The 18,900-nt window shown below is 43.6% G+C and overlaps 1 protein-coding gene across 3 annotated transcripts in view; it reads left to right on the plus strand.

Annotated features, from left to right (window-relative positions):
- The window catches only part of OSMR (oncostatin M receptor), a 345,202-nt gene that overhangs the window by 239,888 nt on the left and 86,414 nt on the right, over window positions 1-18,900 (plus strand). For 2 of the 3 annotated variants that reach the window (XM_069221332.1, XM_069221326.1), the window contains exons 12-13: window positions 337-516; window positions 6,337-6,438. In XM_069221332.1, coding sequence (XP_069077433.1) covers window positions 337-516; window positions 6,337-6,438 — 282 coding nt within the window. The remainder of the gene's footprint in view (window positions 1-336; window positions 517-6,336; window positions 6,439-18,900) is intronic. The other variant, XM_069221330.1, reaches the window with a different exon arrangement.

Consider the following 18,900-nt stretch of genomic DNA (forward strand, 5'->3'; position numbering starts at 1 on the left):
TAAAGCAGCTATTTGTGCAGCCTTGTATTACTCTACATTTATCAAACCATGCAGGGCCACACAAGGTGGCCGTGCATGGCTTGATAAATCTCACGTAAGTTTTGTGACACCCATGCACTCCCTTAGATGGTGCAAGGGTGACGCAAAATCTGGATTAATCTGGCCCTGAATGTACAGGTATGGCCACTCAAAAGACACTTTCCCACTTTCCCCATGACCACATGGCTGGCACTCTCACTTCTGTCTTTATCACTCTACCATTACCACTACAAGCACTCCCTACGGTGCCTTTGATCATCACATTATATGCTTCCTTTTGTTTTTGTGCCACTCAAGAAGATATTAAGGAGGAAAGAGTTATAGGTGCAGGCGACGGAATTCGCATTTCCTGGAAACCTAACCTCGCAGCCACGAAGGGCTATGTTGTGGACTGGTGCAACTATCCGAGGACTCCAAACTGTGATTTCCAGTGGAAGAAATATTCTCCAGACACCTTGAGTGTGGTGATACAGTCAGGTAAAAAACACCTTCTCGTGTCAGAGCATGTCAGTTTTAAACAGGCTCAGTTAAACATGTTGTTTGAACTAATTGAGTGATGTTCCTGTATTGTGAGTTTTGAAATTATAATGAAAATTGATTACTTTAAATTTATTTTGAAGTTTCACAACAGTAACTAGTTAGTATTGTTCAAGGAATGCTGATTATTCTAGTTTTATCCCGATTGGTCTATGCTGTTTTAAGTCCTCTGGAACAAGCCACCAGTACCAGCTAGTAGAAAATAGTTTCTGTGAAATCTAGTTCCACCATATTGGTTTTCCATATAGGATTTTTATGTGAAAAAAGGAGATTGTACATGCAAAAAGGAAAAAACATCCAATAACTAAAGACACTGTATTAATCCCCAACAAAAAGTCCAGGATAGAAATGAAATACATTGAAATTCTCACCCAAGCAGTTGGTCAGCTTTCCAGAAAAGTTTTCTTACCAACATGATACAGAACAAATAATTTGTAACAGGTGAATTGGAATTTGAACCACTGAATACAAAACTAAAAGGTTTTGCATTGGAAATCAACAAAAGTGTAAAAATATCATTCAGGGAGCCGGCAGAGATCGAAGCATTTTAATTGCAGTCTGATTGAAGTGGCTAGTTGTGCCACGTGGAGAGATTCCTACCTTTCTACCTTTGCACCTTCGAAATGTATTGTATTTGTGCTTTGATGTATGTATGTATCTATGTGGTGTTAATATAGCACAGCCCTAGTTGAAAGGAAGTGCAGCACTGTAAAGGGTCCAAGGCAAAGACACAGTCAATGGGTCATTAGAGAGGTAACTAATTTCTAATAAGGCGGGCAGATTTGAAATAAGAAAAAGCCAAGTGTATTGAACCTATAGGCGAAATCTAAACAGTGGTACAGTGTGATCTGATTCATGATGTTTGTCCACTTAGAAAATATGCAATATCTGAATGTAAAAGCAGCACGTGCTACACGAAGGCTAAGGGCCAGAATTATATTTTGGTGGATGGAGGAATCTCCATTGGCCTGACAGGAGAACTTAACATCCGCCAGGCTGCGACTACTCCACCTGCCAAATTTAGAAATGACCGGCAAGCTGGCGTCATTTCCAAAGCATTGTCAGGAAGCGCCACCATGCTGTATACAGTTTGGTGCAGGGCTACGTTGCCATGACGAGCCCTGCCCCAAACTGTTTTTTTTTTTTTTTTTCAAAAAAGAAATGGGATATCCTTTTTGAAAAGAAAAAAGAATATTCCCCCCTACCACGGGAGTCCTCTCTTAAGGTGATGGCAGCATTTAACATGTTTCACTGCCTCTTACCACCAGGGATTTCCTGGCAGTGACAGGCACTGAAAACTGACCTCTAGTTCTACCTATCTAAATTATGTGGGCTGAGTTAGAGATCTGCCTCTGATGGCCCTTTATCGTTTTGGCAGACAGAGGGGTTTAATCACGGCAGAATAGTGTTTGCCGTGATTAAACCCCAGGGCTGCCTACAAATAAATTTGTGGCTTGGGGAAATCCTCCAAAAATCGCACCTCTCTACGACCTTTTTTAGAGAACCTTTGTTTTAATTTTTTTGACCCGCTTAAGTTTTTTCCTTTTGCGCGTTGGCTTTAGCACTGATACACAGGGGACCCCAGTTACAGAGTTTGCCTTTGGTCGAGATTTAAAAATTAATAACACATCCTGTCCTGAAATTTGAAGATCAAAATCCAGGCTTTTCCCTGATGAGAAATCGCTCAATATGAATCTAATGGAGTCTACTGGACTCTCAATGGAAACTAAATTCTTAGGAAGTATCTCAATCTGAGGTGCGCCAGCCTGGGAACAAAAATCAGTACCGGGAAGTATATCCGTGTTCACTGAAGCACACGGTCATGCTAAAGTTTCTTCTCGTTGTGAAGTAGGTGATTCAGAGTTTACCTTAATGGCAAGAAACAGGAGTAGAAACAGGAGCGGCAAATTGACGGGCAGGAGAACTCACACCACTAGCTCCAATTGTTTCCACCGCTGCGATGACCAACAAACCGCCTCTTATCACCCGGCACCGAGCAGATGTCAAACAAGTAGAGCAAAACAGAAAAGGCAGTACTGTTGTGAGGCTTAACCAGAAGTAGCCAGAGGTATATGCACGTACAAAGCAGCAGTATCTTCCAGTCAGGGTGCCTATAATTGCCCGTCTCCCAGCTCTCAGCACCAAGCACGCCGCACTCCTTATTCCTCGCTCCTTGCGGCTAGCCGAGTGGCAGAGTGGCCGGAAATCTGTCGGTCACTGCTTCAAACCGGGCTCCGGTGTTCAGGCACCACTCGGGCTTAGATGGACCACTCAGGCTGCTCGGGCTGCCCGGCCAGCTCGAGGACAAAATAACAAGAACAAGAAGCCAGCGGCCGATGGCAAGTAGCTGTGCTAAGTCGCGGCTTGCCAACTCACGGCTGACTCACGGCTTGCGTCCGATGACGCGCCACGTCCCAGGCTCAACAGCAATCCAAGCACTCCGAACACGTCCTCATGAAATCACTGGTTCAAGTTGATTGTGTTCTCACCCATTTGCTGCCAATAATGCACCAATAAAAGTGAAGTATTAAAGACAAACACAACAAAGAATGAATGGCAAGAGTGGGCGTGGTTATAAGCCCATATTGAATACAACACGTCTGGCAGACAGCGCTGCCCGCTGCCAAACTCGACCTAAAAAAAGAATGTCTGACAATGTCCGCAGAACATGCCCTGGAGATTACTTCCTGCTTTGGGCATTGGTTCTGGTCTTTTGAACATTTTGGTAAGGTTACACAAAGGAAACTTGGCCACTTTCCTTTGTGGCCCTGCTCTGGAAACCAGAAGGCTAATCCCTGTAAGCAAAGACGTCTACCATTGATGTTCACTGGCTACACTGCTCTTTTCTTTGAATCAAGTGGTAGAGGCAGTGAGTTCATGCACCAATGATGCCCTAGGTGTAGGAGGTTCGAAAATTGGAACTCTTTCATTTGTTGATAATGCCCTATTGGTCTCCATGATGCCAAGTGACATACATAAATGACCAATTTGATGACTCTGTACAAACTATAACTATATAGTTCAAGTTAGTTAACTGACCCCTAAAGTTAGTGTCCAGTGTTTATGCATTTGAACATTAGGGTATCATCGGACATTGAATGGAGATGTCAAGAATACTGAATGCACTGTGTACAAGCATGAATGCAAGTTTTCAGATGGAGGAGGGTGGACGAATGGTATCCCCTGTCTTGAAGGTTTAAAAGGTGTAGTGGCAGATTTCTTCACTTTAGGAACATAATTCTGGGGTTTTATTAATGTTACAACATTATTCCCATGCAAGAATAGCTTTTTCGATGCCTTTTGAGACTACCCCTAACCAGTATCCCCACTGTTCTATTTTTTTCTGGACCTTGGCATTATAGATTCTGAATCTCTAGCCAGGCTAAAACCTTTTTGTGTGCTGAGAGGATGGGGTACGCCTGAGCTAAGCCATTATAGTGTGGTCCAGTGTGGTATTCTGGTCTCCACTGATGGTCGGTTCCTTGCTTTGTGCAGGCATGTTTGCATCCTCTTGAGGCCTTTACTTTTGCCCCAGTTATGTCTTCTCCTGATTCTTTTACCGTTGGCTTAACATCAGATATCAAAACCATAAGTGAATTATAGCTCCAGGAGAAGTTATCCACAAACACAAACCAACGGAACCTGACTGAACTGTTTTCACTGTGCTTCTAGATCTGAGGCTTATTTGGACACGGTTGAGTCTGTGCTGGCAAATTGAAAGGGATCCAACCAAAACCAATTCCAGGACCTTAGACCGTGGACCCACATCCCCTGCCTGGACAATTATTATAAGTGGGACTCAAATCACCTCAATTCCTTTCAGTTCCAAGTTCTTGACCAATGTAGAGTATTCTGCAAAGTGCTTGATGAGCTGCTGTGAGACCAGGGCTGGTTTCTGTATTGCAGCCAGTCTCCCTGAGGTGAAAGGACATCACCTGAGGTCTATGCAACTTGGAGGAAGGTGAGCACCTGGCCCTGAAAAAGGAGAGACTGCCCAGAGAAGCCCAGCCATGTCTCTAAGGTACGCAACACCCATACGCCAACTGCCCAGGAGTGAAGCCAGGGCTATTTTGAGTCGTGTGGGATCATGGGAAGGTGATGAAGAAATTAAAGCCAGAACAACAATATGCTGTAAGCACTCCTGCAGTGTGCCCAAAGGACTGGTTCTTTTTTGACGGGCAGCATATAGTACAAATATTTGTCATTGCCACCATAACAGAAAACCTAATCCACATCCAGAAGGTTACAACTGCTGAAAACAAGCACTCACCGAACAGGGCTTACATGCTGATTGCATCCGTAGCCCAAGTGGACAGCCTGACAAACACACCATCCAGCCCTGCAACATTAGCGTGCCCCCTAAGCAGGTAACACATGGCCTGAACAGGAAAGACTGTGAGACTGTATATTGAATGCAGAAGGATAATCCTTCCATTCGTAGGTTAACCTTTTGTCAGTGTGAACTACTTGGCTCCAGAACTATTTGATCTTACCTACGAATTGTCAATGTGGTAAATGCTTAGTGAACTTGCACCTGTGTCTAATATTTGTCTATATCCATATCCCTGAGAATTCCCCATAAATATCGAGGTGTACCCTAGAGTGAGAGAGGGCACTGCAGAGGCTGTAGTACTTGACTAAGCCAGTGGGTGAGATTGTTCACCTTGGTAGCTGCACCCCCTTCTAATTGTGTAGCATTGACTTTTGTTGTGATATTAAAGTTCTCCCTTTTACTAAAGCCATGCCCTGGGCTAGGCAGTGATATTGTGTCTGTTATTTAATGTTTGAGTCCTGAGCCTGCTCCCCTCCCAGAAGCCTTTGACTGTTAGTCCTTGCTTCTCAGAGCTGGGGTTTATGCCACCCAGTTTTCATATACATGGTAGGAGAGGCACCCGGACACCAGTGGCAAATGATCCCCAACTCCACAACTGTGGCCCAGTAGCCCCGTCTGTCCTGTGTCCCCCTGAACAGGGCCTAAAGCCGCCTGGATAGTTAGAAATCATTCAATTAACTGGTGATATATGTTTTTTTTAAATATATTATGCATGAGAAATTTGTTGAAAAACTTTGCATTATACTTTAATGTAGTATTATGGGTTGAAACATATTACTGAGTACTTTTTACGACCACTTGTAGCGCTTCACAATCTGCCTGACCTTTAATGTTCAGGAATACTTATTTAATAGAATGAAAGTATTCTGTCTGTTGACAAAGTATTTGGCTGTGTGCTATGTGGTTTAGAGGTTTCTGATTGGTTAGTGGCCAGCGAGTTTGGATTACATTAGTGCATTGTTCAGTGATAGATTATATTATCAAGTGGCTGACAAAATCCTGCTATGGATTTGTGAGGAGCATTATGTGCATCCATGGGTGTGTGAAATGAAGGTCACCACTATTAACTTTGCATATCTAACCGCCTGTTATGTTTCGGAGCATCTTTGTGTTATTTTTTTGACCGGTGCTTTGTGTATGTGGGTGTAAGAAATTTAAAAGCGCCACTCGGTGTTATGCTATTACAATAACTCTCAAAAGCCCAGATGACATCATCAAACAAAATTCTGGTATGCTTATTGCTGGTGACTATTAGCAAGTTCGGACTGGTAAAAAAGAAATGTTTTTTTCTCTACACGAAAATTCTGCTTTAAGTTAACATTTAGATGGTTGCTGTGCACATCGTAGGGAGGATACAGATGTGATTGTGATGCAAAAATTAAAAAAGTGATTGATTATTCTTTTTCAATCTTTTCCTAATGTCACAGATCATTTCCATCCTGGCATACGATATACATTTAGGGTATATGCTTCTTATGAGGATGGAGAACGTTTAATAGAGAAAAAGACTGGGTATACTAAGGAACTCGGTAAGCTGACAAACATTTATTGCTGTATTTCACTGTACTTTTATTTGGGCTTTTAAGTATCGCTATTTGTAGTAATGCTGTATGTTATATATATGTACTTATTTACATTACCTATCTTTACATCATTTATGGTACTGTTAGCTCTCTTTACATTACTTATGGTAATGACATGTATTACTTATGTTCTGTGGTTTGTTTATGCATTCTTTGGAGTTGATGGTGGTTTCTGGAATTCTAAAGTTATGACAGTTGTCTCACAATTGCGAGCCTGCCAGACACTTCAAGGGTTGTGGGTCTGTTGTTGGAATAAACTACAGTCCCCATCACTAATTGTATTCTATTGTAACTGTATTTATATAGCGCTTATTAACCCTGAGAAGGCGTTGAAGCACTTTTCAGCGAGTAGCAGCTACTCCGGAACCCAAAAGGATTAGTGGTGGATTAATAGAGGGAAATTACAGAGTAGTATTAGTATAGAGAAATATGAGTTAATTTGAGCGGTGGACATGCAAGTCTGTTAGTTGGATTGAATAAACTAATGGAGGAATAGAAGAGGGAATAAACCAGAAGTGTTAATTGGGAGATCATAGTAGTAAGATGATGTTTGGGATGAGTAAAAGATAGATGGATGAGAGAAGAGTCTGTAGAAAAGGATTAGGGAGATCATAGTAGTAAAATGAGGTTTGGGATGAGGCAAAGAGGATATACATGAGGGGGGAATTTAGTAGGGTTGTTTGGGAGATCAAAATAGTAAAATGAAGTCTAGGATGAGCCAGGAGGTGTAGCAGGAGCAAGAGTCTCCAAAGGGTTACTTTGGAGTTAACAGGAATAGAATGAGGTTTGGGATGAGCCAGAGTATGGGTTAGAGGATAGATTGATATATTGTATTGTAATGGTTTTAACAAATAAAGACATACTTATTATTATTACTTTAAAAAAGTGCTCCCAAGACAGCCCCCATGCCTACAACTATTGCATTCTGACAGACCTCCTCCCCTTAAGGTCAACCAAAACCTCCACAATGGAACATGGACCAAGGGGCTAAGATGCTGTAAGAATGTACAGGCATCTTCGTTCTTTAAGGTGCTAGCAGTTTCTCCTTTGCTATGCTAGTCTAGGTTTTAACAGAACTATCTACTTACCTGTTAAATTACATTTTACAATTATTGTACCAAAGTTAAACATTGACTGGACAAGTATTATATTCTAGGTAACACTGAATCAAAGGTTTCACCAACTAGAGTAACCCTGGGTAGTTTCTCAAATTGAGTAACTTGGTCCCTCATTAAAGAGTTCCAAGATTGTGGCCCTGGAACACTAAATGGCACTCCCCAGACAGCACCAGCAACCACTCACAGAGTTGTCAAAGCAGTGTTCTCATAACAAACATAACCAAGCAACAAGTAGCAACTACTGTTGTCTCAAAGGATTGTTGAGCTGACTGGGGGTAAAAGAAAAAAGAAATCACAAGGTAATACAGACAAATATTATAGGGTGGTATGGCACTGCTTTACTTACCCATGCAAAAAAGAGACTTTTGTGCTAACACAGGATACAGTCATCAACATAGGAAAACAAGACAATAGAAGTTATGGTATGGAGATTTACCTGCTGGAGAAGATGATAATGTCATCTAGGTTCTCAATAACCTAATGAGGCTACTGGATTTGGACGGCAGAATCACCTGAATTGTGGGGGTACTAAGGTACAAGTCCCAACCATGTGACACCAGTCGGCCTAATCCGGGTTTTCCGGCTAACTAGCAGCGCCTCATCTCTGCCTAAGAACAGGCATGATTGTGGCAACCTGGCGCATTACAAGAAAGACTCCTCAGGGGAATCGTGGTCAATCAGATCTAACCCCTTTCTCTCAGTTACATTAGTCTCACATTGGCAAAGAGAAACAGAGGCAGACTATAGTTCAATAAGGGTTTATTGAAGTAACTGCATCCTAGATAATATGACATGTATTACAATAACTAGGATGATAAAACACACTAAAAGCAAAAAGGTGACAATTAGTGTGAAACACAAAAACAGTCCCACCATACTGTCACTAAGCGTGATTTATATCTTTCCTACCTGAGCTATGTTAGAGCACAGCATAATAAGCCTAATTCGCCCTTCAGGGACTCTGTAGTCTAAGCAAGCAGCTAGAGCAATCAGCATACAGTCATGGTCATCTGGCCGGAATCCCCCTCTAACGTGTATGGGACAAAGGAGTGTTTTATAGTAAAACAGTTCACATTCTAAGAAAGGGTCCCCACGTTGGAATATGTGTGTTTCTGTGTATGTTGGAGACACAGCATACCACTCTTGCCGACAACTCTATCTGACTGTAGCCTTGTGGAAAGCACAAAGTGAAATGAATGTCCAGCTAAGAACCTAATGCTTTCCTAAGCAAAAGAACAACTAGATAGAGAAAAATAAAACAATACCGCAAATGTGGCCAATGCTAGAAAAATAAAGTGATGCTGAATAAAATGGAACTGGGCTAAAGTGCACGACGGCGGGCCTAGTTTGCTAAAATATTGTGTCTAAAATATGGCTAAAATAGCTATACAACAATAACACCATTGCTTCTGACCGCAGGGGGGCTCTCACCTTCAGGGGGGGCAGAAACCCATCTCTGGTGGCAGGCTGGTTGATACCAGTCAGCCAGCACACTAGAGGACTAGAAGGGATTCCAGAGCCACCTCTGAGGTGCCCTCTGGTTGCATATCATAATAAATCCAATACTAGCATCAGTATGGATTTATTAAAACAAGTATTTTTAAAAGGTTATTTAATTCAAAGCAGAGAAGTACAGAGCAGTACAATAAAAGGTAATCATACAGTAGAACCTACATCATCTGACAAGTAGGAGAAAGTACATTATCAGGCAAGTAACAAGAAATGTCACCAGAGAAGCACATAGAGTCATCAAACTCCCCAATTTGCAATCAATAAATCAGTGCCCACCTCCTCAGTATAATCTATTAATCAGCAGCTCTGTGCACCAAATCAACAGTTCAGCATCAATGAAATACAGCAAGATAGGTGTTGGCCAGTAGCCAGATTAGACCTAAATGGCCTCCAGAAGTCTCTTGGCCTTGCAGCCAATGGCAGCCAAAATCTACCATTAGAAGATACTGATACTATCTGTTCCATGGTCGCTGCACAGGCTCTAGTAATTAGTCTACTTGGATTGGGGTTAGGAATTAGCAAAGTCAACAAGGGCCATTCAATAGGCTCCGTGGGGAACGTAAGGAAAATCCGTTCAGACTCATAAGACATCTTATTATAAGCTAGGATGTCCATTATTGTGCTAAGCACGTCTCCCAGATATTCAGAGTATGTTTAGAATGTGCAGTTTTGAAAAGGGTCCCACCAGGGTATGACTCTGATTTCGGTTTAGGGAGGAGTGCAGCTTGGAACTAAGGGCAAGTTTAAGTAACTTATAGTGGTCTATCTGTATGTGGGGTGAATAGAGCACCGGGACAGCACACAAGGATGTCAGGCGTGCCAACGCCCAGGCGGAACAGCTGACCATATGACTCTCTCACATGAGTTGGCCCTTTTTGCAGGGTTTCCTCTGTCTTTTTGCTTCTGACCTCCTGTTTCTGATCCTGTGCTGAATTTAGTTTTTGCTGGCTTTAGGACACTGGGCACTTTACCACTGCTGACCAGTGCTAAAGTGCAAGTGCTCTTTGCCTAAATGGTATTGGTGATTGGTTTATTCATGATAAGCATATTTGATTTACTAGTAAGTCCCGAGTATAGTGGACCATGTGTGCCAGAGCAGGTAAATCAAATGCTACTAGTGGGCCTGCAGCATTGATTGCGCCACCCATGAGTAGCCCTGTAAACATGTCTCAAATCTGTCACTGCAGTGTCTGTGTGTGCAGTTTTAAATTGCCATTTCAACCTGGCAGGTGCACCCACTTGCCAGGCCCAATCCTTCCCTTTTACTACATGTTTGTCACCCGTAGGGTAGGCCCAAGGCAGCCCCATGGGCAGGGTGCAGTGTATTTAAAAGGTAGGCATGTACTGGTGTGTTTTACATGTCCTGATAGTGAAATACTGCTAAATTCGGTTTTCACTATTGAAAAGACTCTCTCCCCCATAGGGTAACATGGGATTGCCTTAAAATATCATTTAAGTGCAATTTCCCATTGGGAGCAGATTGAGATATGGAGTGTGGGGTCATCTGTTGGTAAAGTTGTTTCTTAAATTGTAACTTTGAAAATGCTACTTAAGAAAGTGGGCATTTTCTTGCTTAACCATTCTGTGTCTCTGCCTGTATGTGGAATACACATCTGGATCAGGATGACAGTTCGGCTGTTTGTGAATTCACTCTAGACAGTCACACAAAGTGAGTTGAGGTGTGCCCTGCATATCCCAATGGGTATTTGGGGGCTAGAGTAGTGGAAGCAGCTGACACTTACACCTAAATAGGGCTGTTCCTGTCCTTACACAAAGCAGACTCCAACCTCATGGAGTGTCTGGGGCCAGGGCAGGGAAAGGCAGGGTGTTGTGCACTACAAAGACTTTTCTTTGAATTTGCCTACTTTAAAGACAGAAATGGTTATGAGTACTGGACCTCCCACCCCACATAGTTAGAATCCTTCTGAACTGAGAACATTCTGCAAGGAAGAGCTGGATGCTGTAGGAGGGACTGACACTCTGCCTTTAGCTTTGCTGTGTTGGCCTGCTGGTTCTGTCCTGGGAGTGAAGGACTTTGCTTTGTACATCCTGCTTCCAAAGCCACAGGTTTGGACTGAGCTTGCCTCCTGTTAGAAGTCTCAGGGACATCAAAGACGTCATCTGCCAGCACCTGGGATCTCTTGCTGAGAGTCCTGACTTGCCAAGTGGGGCCAAATCCAGTTCCTGGGCACTTGGGAGTGAGCTCTGGTGTAACAAAGTACAAATAAGCACACCAACTCCAGAGCAACTTCATAACCGGTGCAGTCATCCAACTCCATGCCACTTCCTGTACCAGAGCCGTGGTCCCCGCTGAGTTCAGCCGCCAACACCACATGCCCGATGCCACCGCAGTGCCTCAGAAGTCCCGCCACAGCGTGAGTCACAAGTGCTGTGTCACTTACGTCCATGACACCCTGCTCAGACTCCGCTGCAGTACCTGTGGTCCCGTGTTGTGATTGCGACACAGTGAAGTCGACACCTCGTGTCTTGACCTACTTTATTTATGGACCCCGCCTTGTGGTAAGGAACTGATGCCTCGCCACTGACGCGCATCACCTCCCCTGCAACCATCTGGAACCAACGCCTCACCTCCCCTACCTAGCAGTAAGGAACTAACACCTCACCTCCCCAGTCGCAGTAAGGAACCGATGCCACCCCTGCTCCAGCGACACCTCACCTCCCCGACTTCATGCAACTTCTTTGTTTCCTCATTTCCAGGGAACTGTACCTGGGGTCAGTGTGACTCCATGACCAGCCTGCACTCCTTCGCGAGTGGTGTCAGACTTTTGGAAAAAACACTATCAAGACATTGTGATAGCCTCAGTTGGAGCTACTGTGTTTCTAAGCGCTATACAACATTTAATCTCTGAAAATTCATATTTTTACTTGTGTATGTTGGATTTGTGTCATCTTGGTCTTGTTTTACTCAGATTAATATTGGCTATTTTGCTAAACTGGCGTGGAGTACCTTTTTGGTGTTTTCACTGTGGGATTACGTGTGTGTACAAATACTTTACACATTGCCTCCGAGATAAGTCTGACTTCTCGTGCCAAGCTATCAAGGGGATGAGCAGGGGACAACTTAGCTGTATGGCTCCCTTACCCTGACTAGAATTAGGATCCCTACTTGGACAGGGTACAAACCACTGCCAACTAGAGACCCCATTTCTAACAGCATGGGTCTTGCAAACCTGGAGTACGGTGTCGCTTGTAGGGGAATCGATGTGGTGGCTATTATGAAGCCAACGATGTATTAACTGAATTTGTGCCACCAAGTAGTATTCTTCAAAATGGGGTGCTGCAAACTTCTCCTGTCTTATGGAAGGTGCGGCCTATTTCAACTCACAATAGGCTGGTTCCTGGCCAATGCTAATTTAATCATAAGGGTGTTCAGTTGGACAAAGAATGCTCTATTCAGGGGAGTAGGAATATTTTGAAACATATACACAAGTTTCGGTGAAACCACCATTTTCATTAGTGCAGTCTTCCTTGTCAGGGGGAGGGAAATCCAGCTATCCACCCTATCAGTAAGTGCTTCCAAATATTTACCGTAATTCTCTTGAAGAATGGTCAGGATATCCTTATGATATTATATACCTGGGTAGCGAACTAGACCTGTTTGACATTGTAACGGGTAATATACAGTAGCTGGGTCATGGCCTCCGTCAAGGGCACAATAATAGACTGAGTCCAAATGATCAAGGGCTCAGACCTATAACCAAATTGTACTCTCTCATTGATGACAGGATTGAGGTTCTCTTCAGGGTCTCGAATCACTAAGAGAGCGTCATCAGCACACATCGAATCCCATATTAAGGCCACATCTACAGTGATGCTCTTGAAGGACGCAAGCCAAAGGCTCTGCCGCAAGGGTAAAAAGAATGGGGGTTAGGAGGGACCCCCGATGCGTCCCCCTACCTATGGGAAACACAATGGACATTCAGCCGTTAGCACGCACTCTAGCACTAGCAAGAGGGTCTGTGTAAATGAGTCTTACCCAAGTCGCCATTACTCCTCTGAGCCCCAATCTTTCCAGCACCTCCAATAAATATATCCATTTGACTGTGTTGAATGCATTTTCGGCATCTAAAAAAAGTGGCTACCAGTTCTAAAGTCAAATAAATTTGATGCATAATGGCGAACAATATCCTTGAATAATCTACTTGACCCATAAAAGCATCTCAAATTTTGTGATCCTAGGAAAATATTTTATTTTACAGGCTAAAATGTTCCTTCATTCTCACAGATCAGTGCACCTTCAAATATGTGAGTTCACCATTTCTGCTGTACAAAAACAAAATCTGGTTACAGAAAATATATTTATCATAAGCACATCACCAAGAAAAGTGTCCTGATTTTGTTTTCACCCTAATAAAATATTTTTCTCATCACATAGAAGTACAAAAAATGGGCTTCCACAATTACTTAAACATATTTTTGAAATGTTTGTACAGTTGACTTAGTTATTTAAATGTTGCACTTAACGAAAAATCTGACACCCTACAGCCTTACATTTCACACCACAGATCAGACAGTTCACCTTAAGAAATCTTGGAACTCTGCAGTCAGAAAGACAAACTGACTTTTGACCTCTGCCTCTAAATGCAGAGCAAATGTGACAAGATACCATGATTTAAAGGTATCTTAATTGCTCCTTCACTTTCTGACTGAACAGAACACCTGTTTTTTTGTCAAATTGGATTCCTCCTGTTTGGTGTGGGAGACTACTGACTGCTGTATTCATCCCTACAACACTATTAACAGCAGTCAGAGAAGCATGACAGAAAACAATGTGTTTTCTCACCCAGGATGAAGACATCACTGCTTGTAGAAGACTATGGGGGTCATTTTGACCCCGGCAGTAGGTGATAATGTTATAGGAGTAGACAATGGGGCTCATTATGACCCGGGCGGGAGGTGATAATGTGGCAGTAGTACCGCCAACAGCCAACCCTCCAATTTCCCATTCCTACCGCCATGGCGGTAGCAGCCGCCGGGCCGGAGATAACAATCTCCAGCCCTGTGGGCGCTATTATACCACCGGTGACATTTTGAGCCACCCTACCGCCATGGTTTTCGTGGCGTTTGCAAAGCCATGTAAACCATGGCGGTAGGCCCTACCAGTGACAGGGAATTCCTTCCCTGTCACGGGTAGGAGGCTCACCCACCGCCCCAAACACTCCCCAGACGCCCCCCAACACCCACTCTCCATCCACGATCCCCTCCATACACGCACACACTCGCAGACACGCACCACGCATACACACACTCACACTGGCATACACGCATTCATTCATGCATACATCCATTCATGCTTGCACACATCCGTACACACATTCACATTGACATGCAGACACGCATTCACATTTCCATTCTTAGACGCATTCACACACATACATGCACCCACGCAAACAACACTACACACACAGACGCATTCACACACACACTCACACATTCATGCACACACACTCACACACAACACCCCCGCCATACCATCCTCCTCCCCTGTTGGAAGCCCAACTTACCTGCATCCAGGGGGTCTTCCGGCAGGGAACGGGACAGGGCACTGCTACCGCCAGCAGCACCCGCTAGCAGAACACCGCCAGGCCGCATCATATGTCATGATACGGCTGGCGGAAGTCTACTGGCGTGGCGGTGCTGGTGGTATCAGCACCACCTTACCACCATCCACCAGTATGGCCACAGACGGATTCCCGCCCTTCTTGTGGCGAAAGTCTAGCTGTGGTCATATTCTGGCGGATGGATGGTAGCCACGGCAACGGTCTTTTGGCGGCCGTCTCCGCAGCGGTAGGCAGCTTATACCACCATTGTCATAATGTGGGCCTATGTCATGTAGCTAGGGGAACTAGTGATTCTGGGACTGCTGTGTTTACCGCATAATTACAAATTTACCATACTTGCAATTCAAACCAATCTCTGTTGAATAATTTGAAGCTTTCAACCAAATATGTGTTTTAGTACCTAAAATGGACCAAGATTGCAAAAATAAACTTGTTGTTGCACAGTGATAGACATGTTTAAATGTTAACTAATCATTTTTGTTGCTGACTGTGGTATTCATGTGTGAATCTAGTAGTAAACGAAGTGGAACTTTGCACAGATAAAATGTATGTATGTTAAAATGGCAAAATAGTGAAATAATACTGTTACAGAATGTGATCCATTACTCTGCTTAATTTGCTTTTCTTGCTCCATAATTTAGTCAACCCTGCCACATAATTTAGTCCTCCATGGTTGCAGTGACCCTGAATGGAGCTTTCGTTGTCGTTAGGACCACCTGGTAAGGCCCCCTCCAGCGTGGCTCCAAAAACATCTTGCGAACATGTTTTTGGACAATGACCCAGTCACCGGCTCTCAGATTTTGCCCTGGATCGTGGATGGGTGGCAGGGTGGTGGCCTGCACCTGCTGAGAGAAAGAGCGAACCACATCAGCCAGACTCTTGCAGTAGTCCAACTCCATATCATCTGTAATATTTACAAGTGCATTGGCTGGAACTGCTGGTAATCTCATTGCTCTGCCCATGAGGATCTCATGGGGCGACAGCCCTGTCCTCCTGTTAGGTGTATTTCTCATTGACATCAACACCAAAGGCAATGCATCTGGCCATTTCAGGTTCGTAGCTGCACACATCTTGGCAAGCCTTGATTTCAAGGTACCATTCATCTGTTCCACTAGTCCTGATGCTTCAGGACAGTAGCTTCAATTCAACTTCTGCTGAACGTTTAGTGCTGCACATAAGAGTTTACTTACTTCGTTGTTGAAGTGAGTTTCCCTATCTGATTCTAAAGTGATCGGAAACCCTAAGCGTGGTATCAACTCCCTAAGCAACAACTTTGCTACTGTGAGACTGTCATTCCTTCTTGTGGGGTATGCTTCAATCCAGTGACTAAAAATGCACAAAATCACCAACACGTACTTCAAACCTCCACTTGCAGACATCTCAATGAAATCCAATTTCATTCTGCTCAGTGGACCTCCTGCTCTTCCAATGTGGCTCAAATTCACCACTGTCGCTTTTCCCACCTTTAGCTGCTGACAGATTATACAGCGATGACACACTGCCTCTGCTGCCTGCCTAAATTCAGGATTAAACCAGTCAATTTTAAACAGACGTACCATGGCATCCCTTCCAATGTGTGCCTGGCCATGATAATACCTGGCCATTTGTGACAATAAACTATTTGGTAGAACCATTTGACCCTCCTCAGAAACCCAGATCTCATCAGGCCTTTGGACACATTTTAGTTTGGACCAAAGTCGTTTCTCTTTCTTGTCAACATTATTTTGCAGTGTTTTCAACTCTTCCAAAGTATCGATCACTTTCAATGCAAAACTTGTACATGGGTTGTCTTCTTCTGACATCAGTTCCCACTTGTCTTTGAACGATATACAGTTCAATGCGCAAAACATTGCAACTTGATCCGCATATCCATTTCCTAGTGAGATGTAATCCTGTGACTTTAGATGTGCACTGCATTTCACCACGGCAATTTCTTCAGGTAACTGTATTGCATGCAGCAACTCCTTTATTCTGTCACCATTTCTTACTGGGGTACCAGTAGAGGTCAGGAAACCTCTTTGCGACCATAATTGACCTAAATCATGGACTATTCCAAATCCATATTGGCTATCTGTGTACATAGTAACTCTCAATCTTGCAGATACATGGCACACTCTAGTAAGAGCTACCAATTATGCTACTTGTGCAGAATACACACCTCGAAGCCAGGAAGCTTCTAAAGTACCTGTAATCATACACACAGCATATCCTGCTTTCAATGTTCCTGTACCGTCTCTGAGACATGAGCCATCAACAAAGACAGTTTGGTCATTTTCGTCAAATTGGGTATCTCTGATATCTGGTCTGGGTTTTGTGCACAATTCAGTTACCTCAAGACAATCATGCTCAATGTCTTCTTCTTTTTCAATTTCAACAGTATCACTTGGAAGTAATGTTGCCGGGTTCAGCGCTGTACATATTTTCAATGTTTCATTTGGAGCACCTAGAATGCTTGTCTCATATCTTGTCAGTCTGGCACCAGTCAAATAACTGCATTTTGGTCCTTGTCAGTAAGATCTCAACAGAGTGAGGTACCATTACCGTCAAAGGGTATCCCATCACCACTTCCTCACACTGTGATAGGCTTTCACCAACTGTGGCAACTGCACGCAAACAACCTGGTAAGGCTGCTGCGACTGGGTCCATGGTAGCTGAAAAATAGGCTACTAGGCGATTAGCACCTCCAAGGACCTGTGTTAAGACAGACAAAGAACAAGCATCACGTTCATGACAAAACAATATGAATGGCTTCGTGTAGTCAGCCATTCCCAATGCTGGAGCTTTGCACAAACTCTCTCTCAACTCAGTGAACGCCTTCATCTGATCCTGATCTAATGTAATGGGATCTGTAACCTCCTTATGTGTCAGCTGCTGCAATGGCTTGGCAATCTCAGCAAAATTTGGAATCCACTGTCGACAATAACCTACCATTCCCAGAAACATTCAGACATCTCTCTGTGAAGTCGGGGGACTTCTCTGCAGTATCATTGTAATCCTTTCTCTGGAAATTCTCCTCGACCCCTTCTCAATTTGGTGTCCCAGATATTTCACTGACTTCTGACAATACTGCAATTTCAATGGTGACACTTTATGTCCAAAGTTTCCCAAATGACTCAACAGGGCAATCAACTCGTACTTACACTCGTCCCTCGTTTTGGATGCAATCAGTAAGTCATCAATGTACTGCACCAGAGTCGATTGGTACAGTAGTTCCAATGACTCCAGATTCTTTTTCAAGATCTGGTTCAACAGAGATGGTGACTCCGTGTACCCTTGAGGAAGCCTGCACCAACTGTAGACTCTGTCTAGGAATTTTAAACTAAAAAGAAACTGGCTATCCTCATGAAGAGGCACAGAAAAGAAAGCTTGTGATAAAACAACCACTGTGAACCACTCTGCATCGCATGGAATCTGAAACAATATTACTGCTGGGTTCGGCACTATAGGACAACACTTGACCACCAGGTCATTCACTCTTTGCAAGTCTTGCACAATTCGTACTTTCCCACAACGCTCTTTCAGGCCCATTATCAGTGAATTACATGGACTGCTCAACACTTCCTTCAAAACCCTTTGTTTCAGAAAATCTCCATTATCTATGCCACTTTCATCAGAACATCCTGTCCCATGTTATACTGTGGAAGCTGCGGAAACACTGCATTCGGCTTCAAAGTGATCTTAATCGGCTCTACTCCCTTGGTCAAACCCACTTCTTTACCTGTCAGGTCCCACACATTTTTCTGTACTGTTCCCTGTAAGTCTGCATGTAATTCTTTCACAGTAAACGTCGGGAAAAAATCAATCAATGGGTACTCTTCATTAATGGTTTCATTCTCAGTCTCAGGAGCTTATTCTTCCTCATCAGCAATATTCATCTGGACCTCTATTCCAGCAGTTGAACAACTAATTGAACATCTGGTCTTGCACAACAAGTCCCTTCCCAGTAGAGATACTGGACTTGAGTCATATACTACAAACATTTGCAGTTCCTGGAAGTCGCCAATCTCAATCTGTACTAGATCTGTGATCAGATTTATCAGCTGTCTATTCGCTACTCCTACAACCTGCACTGTTCTACCCGAAAGAGGTAAATTCTGAACTTCTGCACTTCTTACTGTGGAGCGCGTGGCTCCTGTGTCCACTAGAAAAGAGACCCTATGACCCATCATCTTTCCATTCACAAAAGGTCCTCTCTG

Source organism: Pleurodeles waltl, chromosome 1_1, assembly GCF_031143425.1.
Source record: "Pleurodeles waltl isolate 20211129_DDA chromosome 1_1, aPleWal1.hap1.20221129, whole genome shotgun sequence".
NCBI lineage: Eukaryota > Metazoa > Chordata > Amphibia > Caudata > Salamandridae > Pleurodeles > Pleurodeles waltl.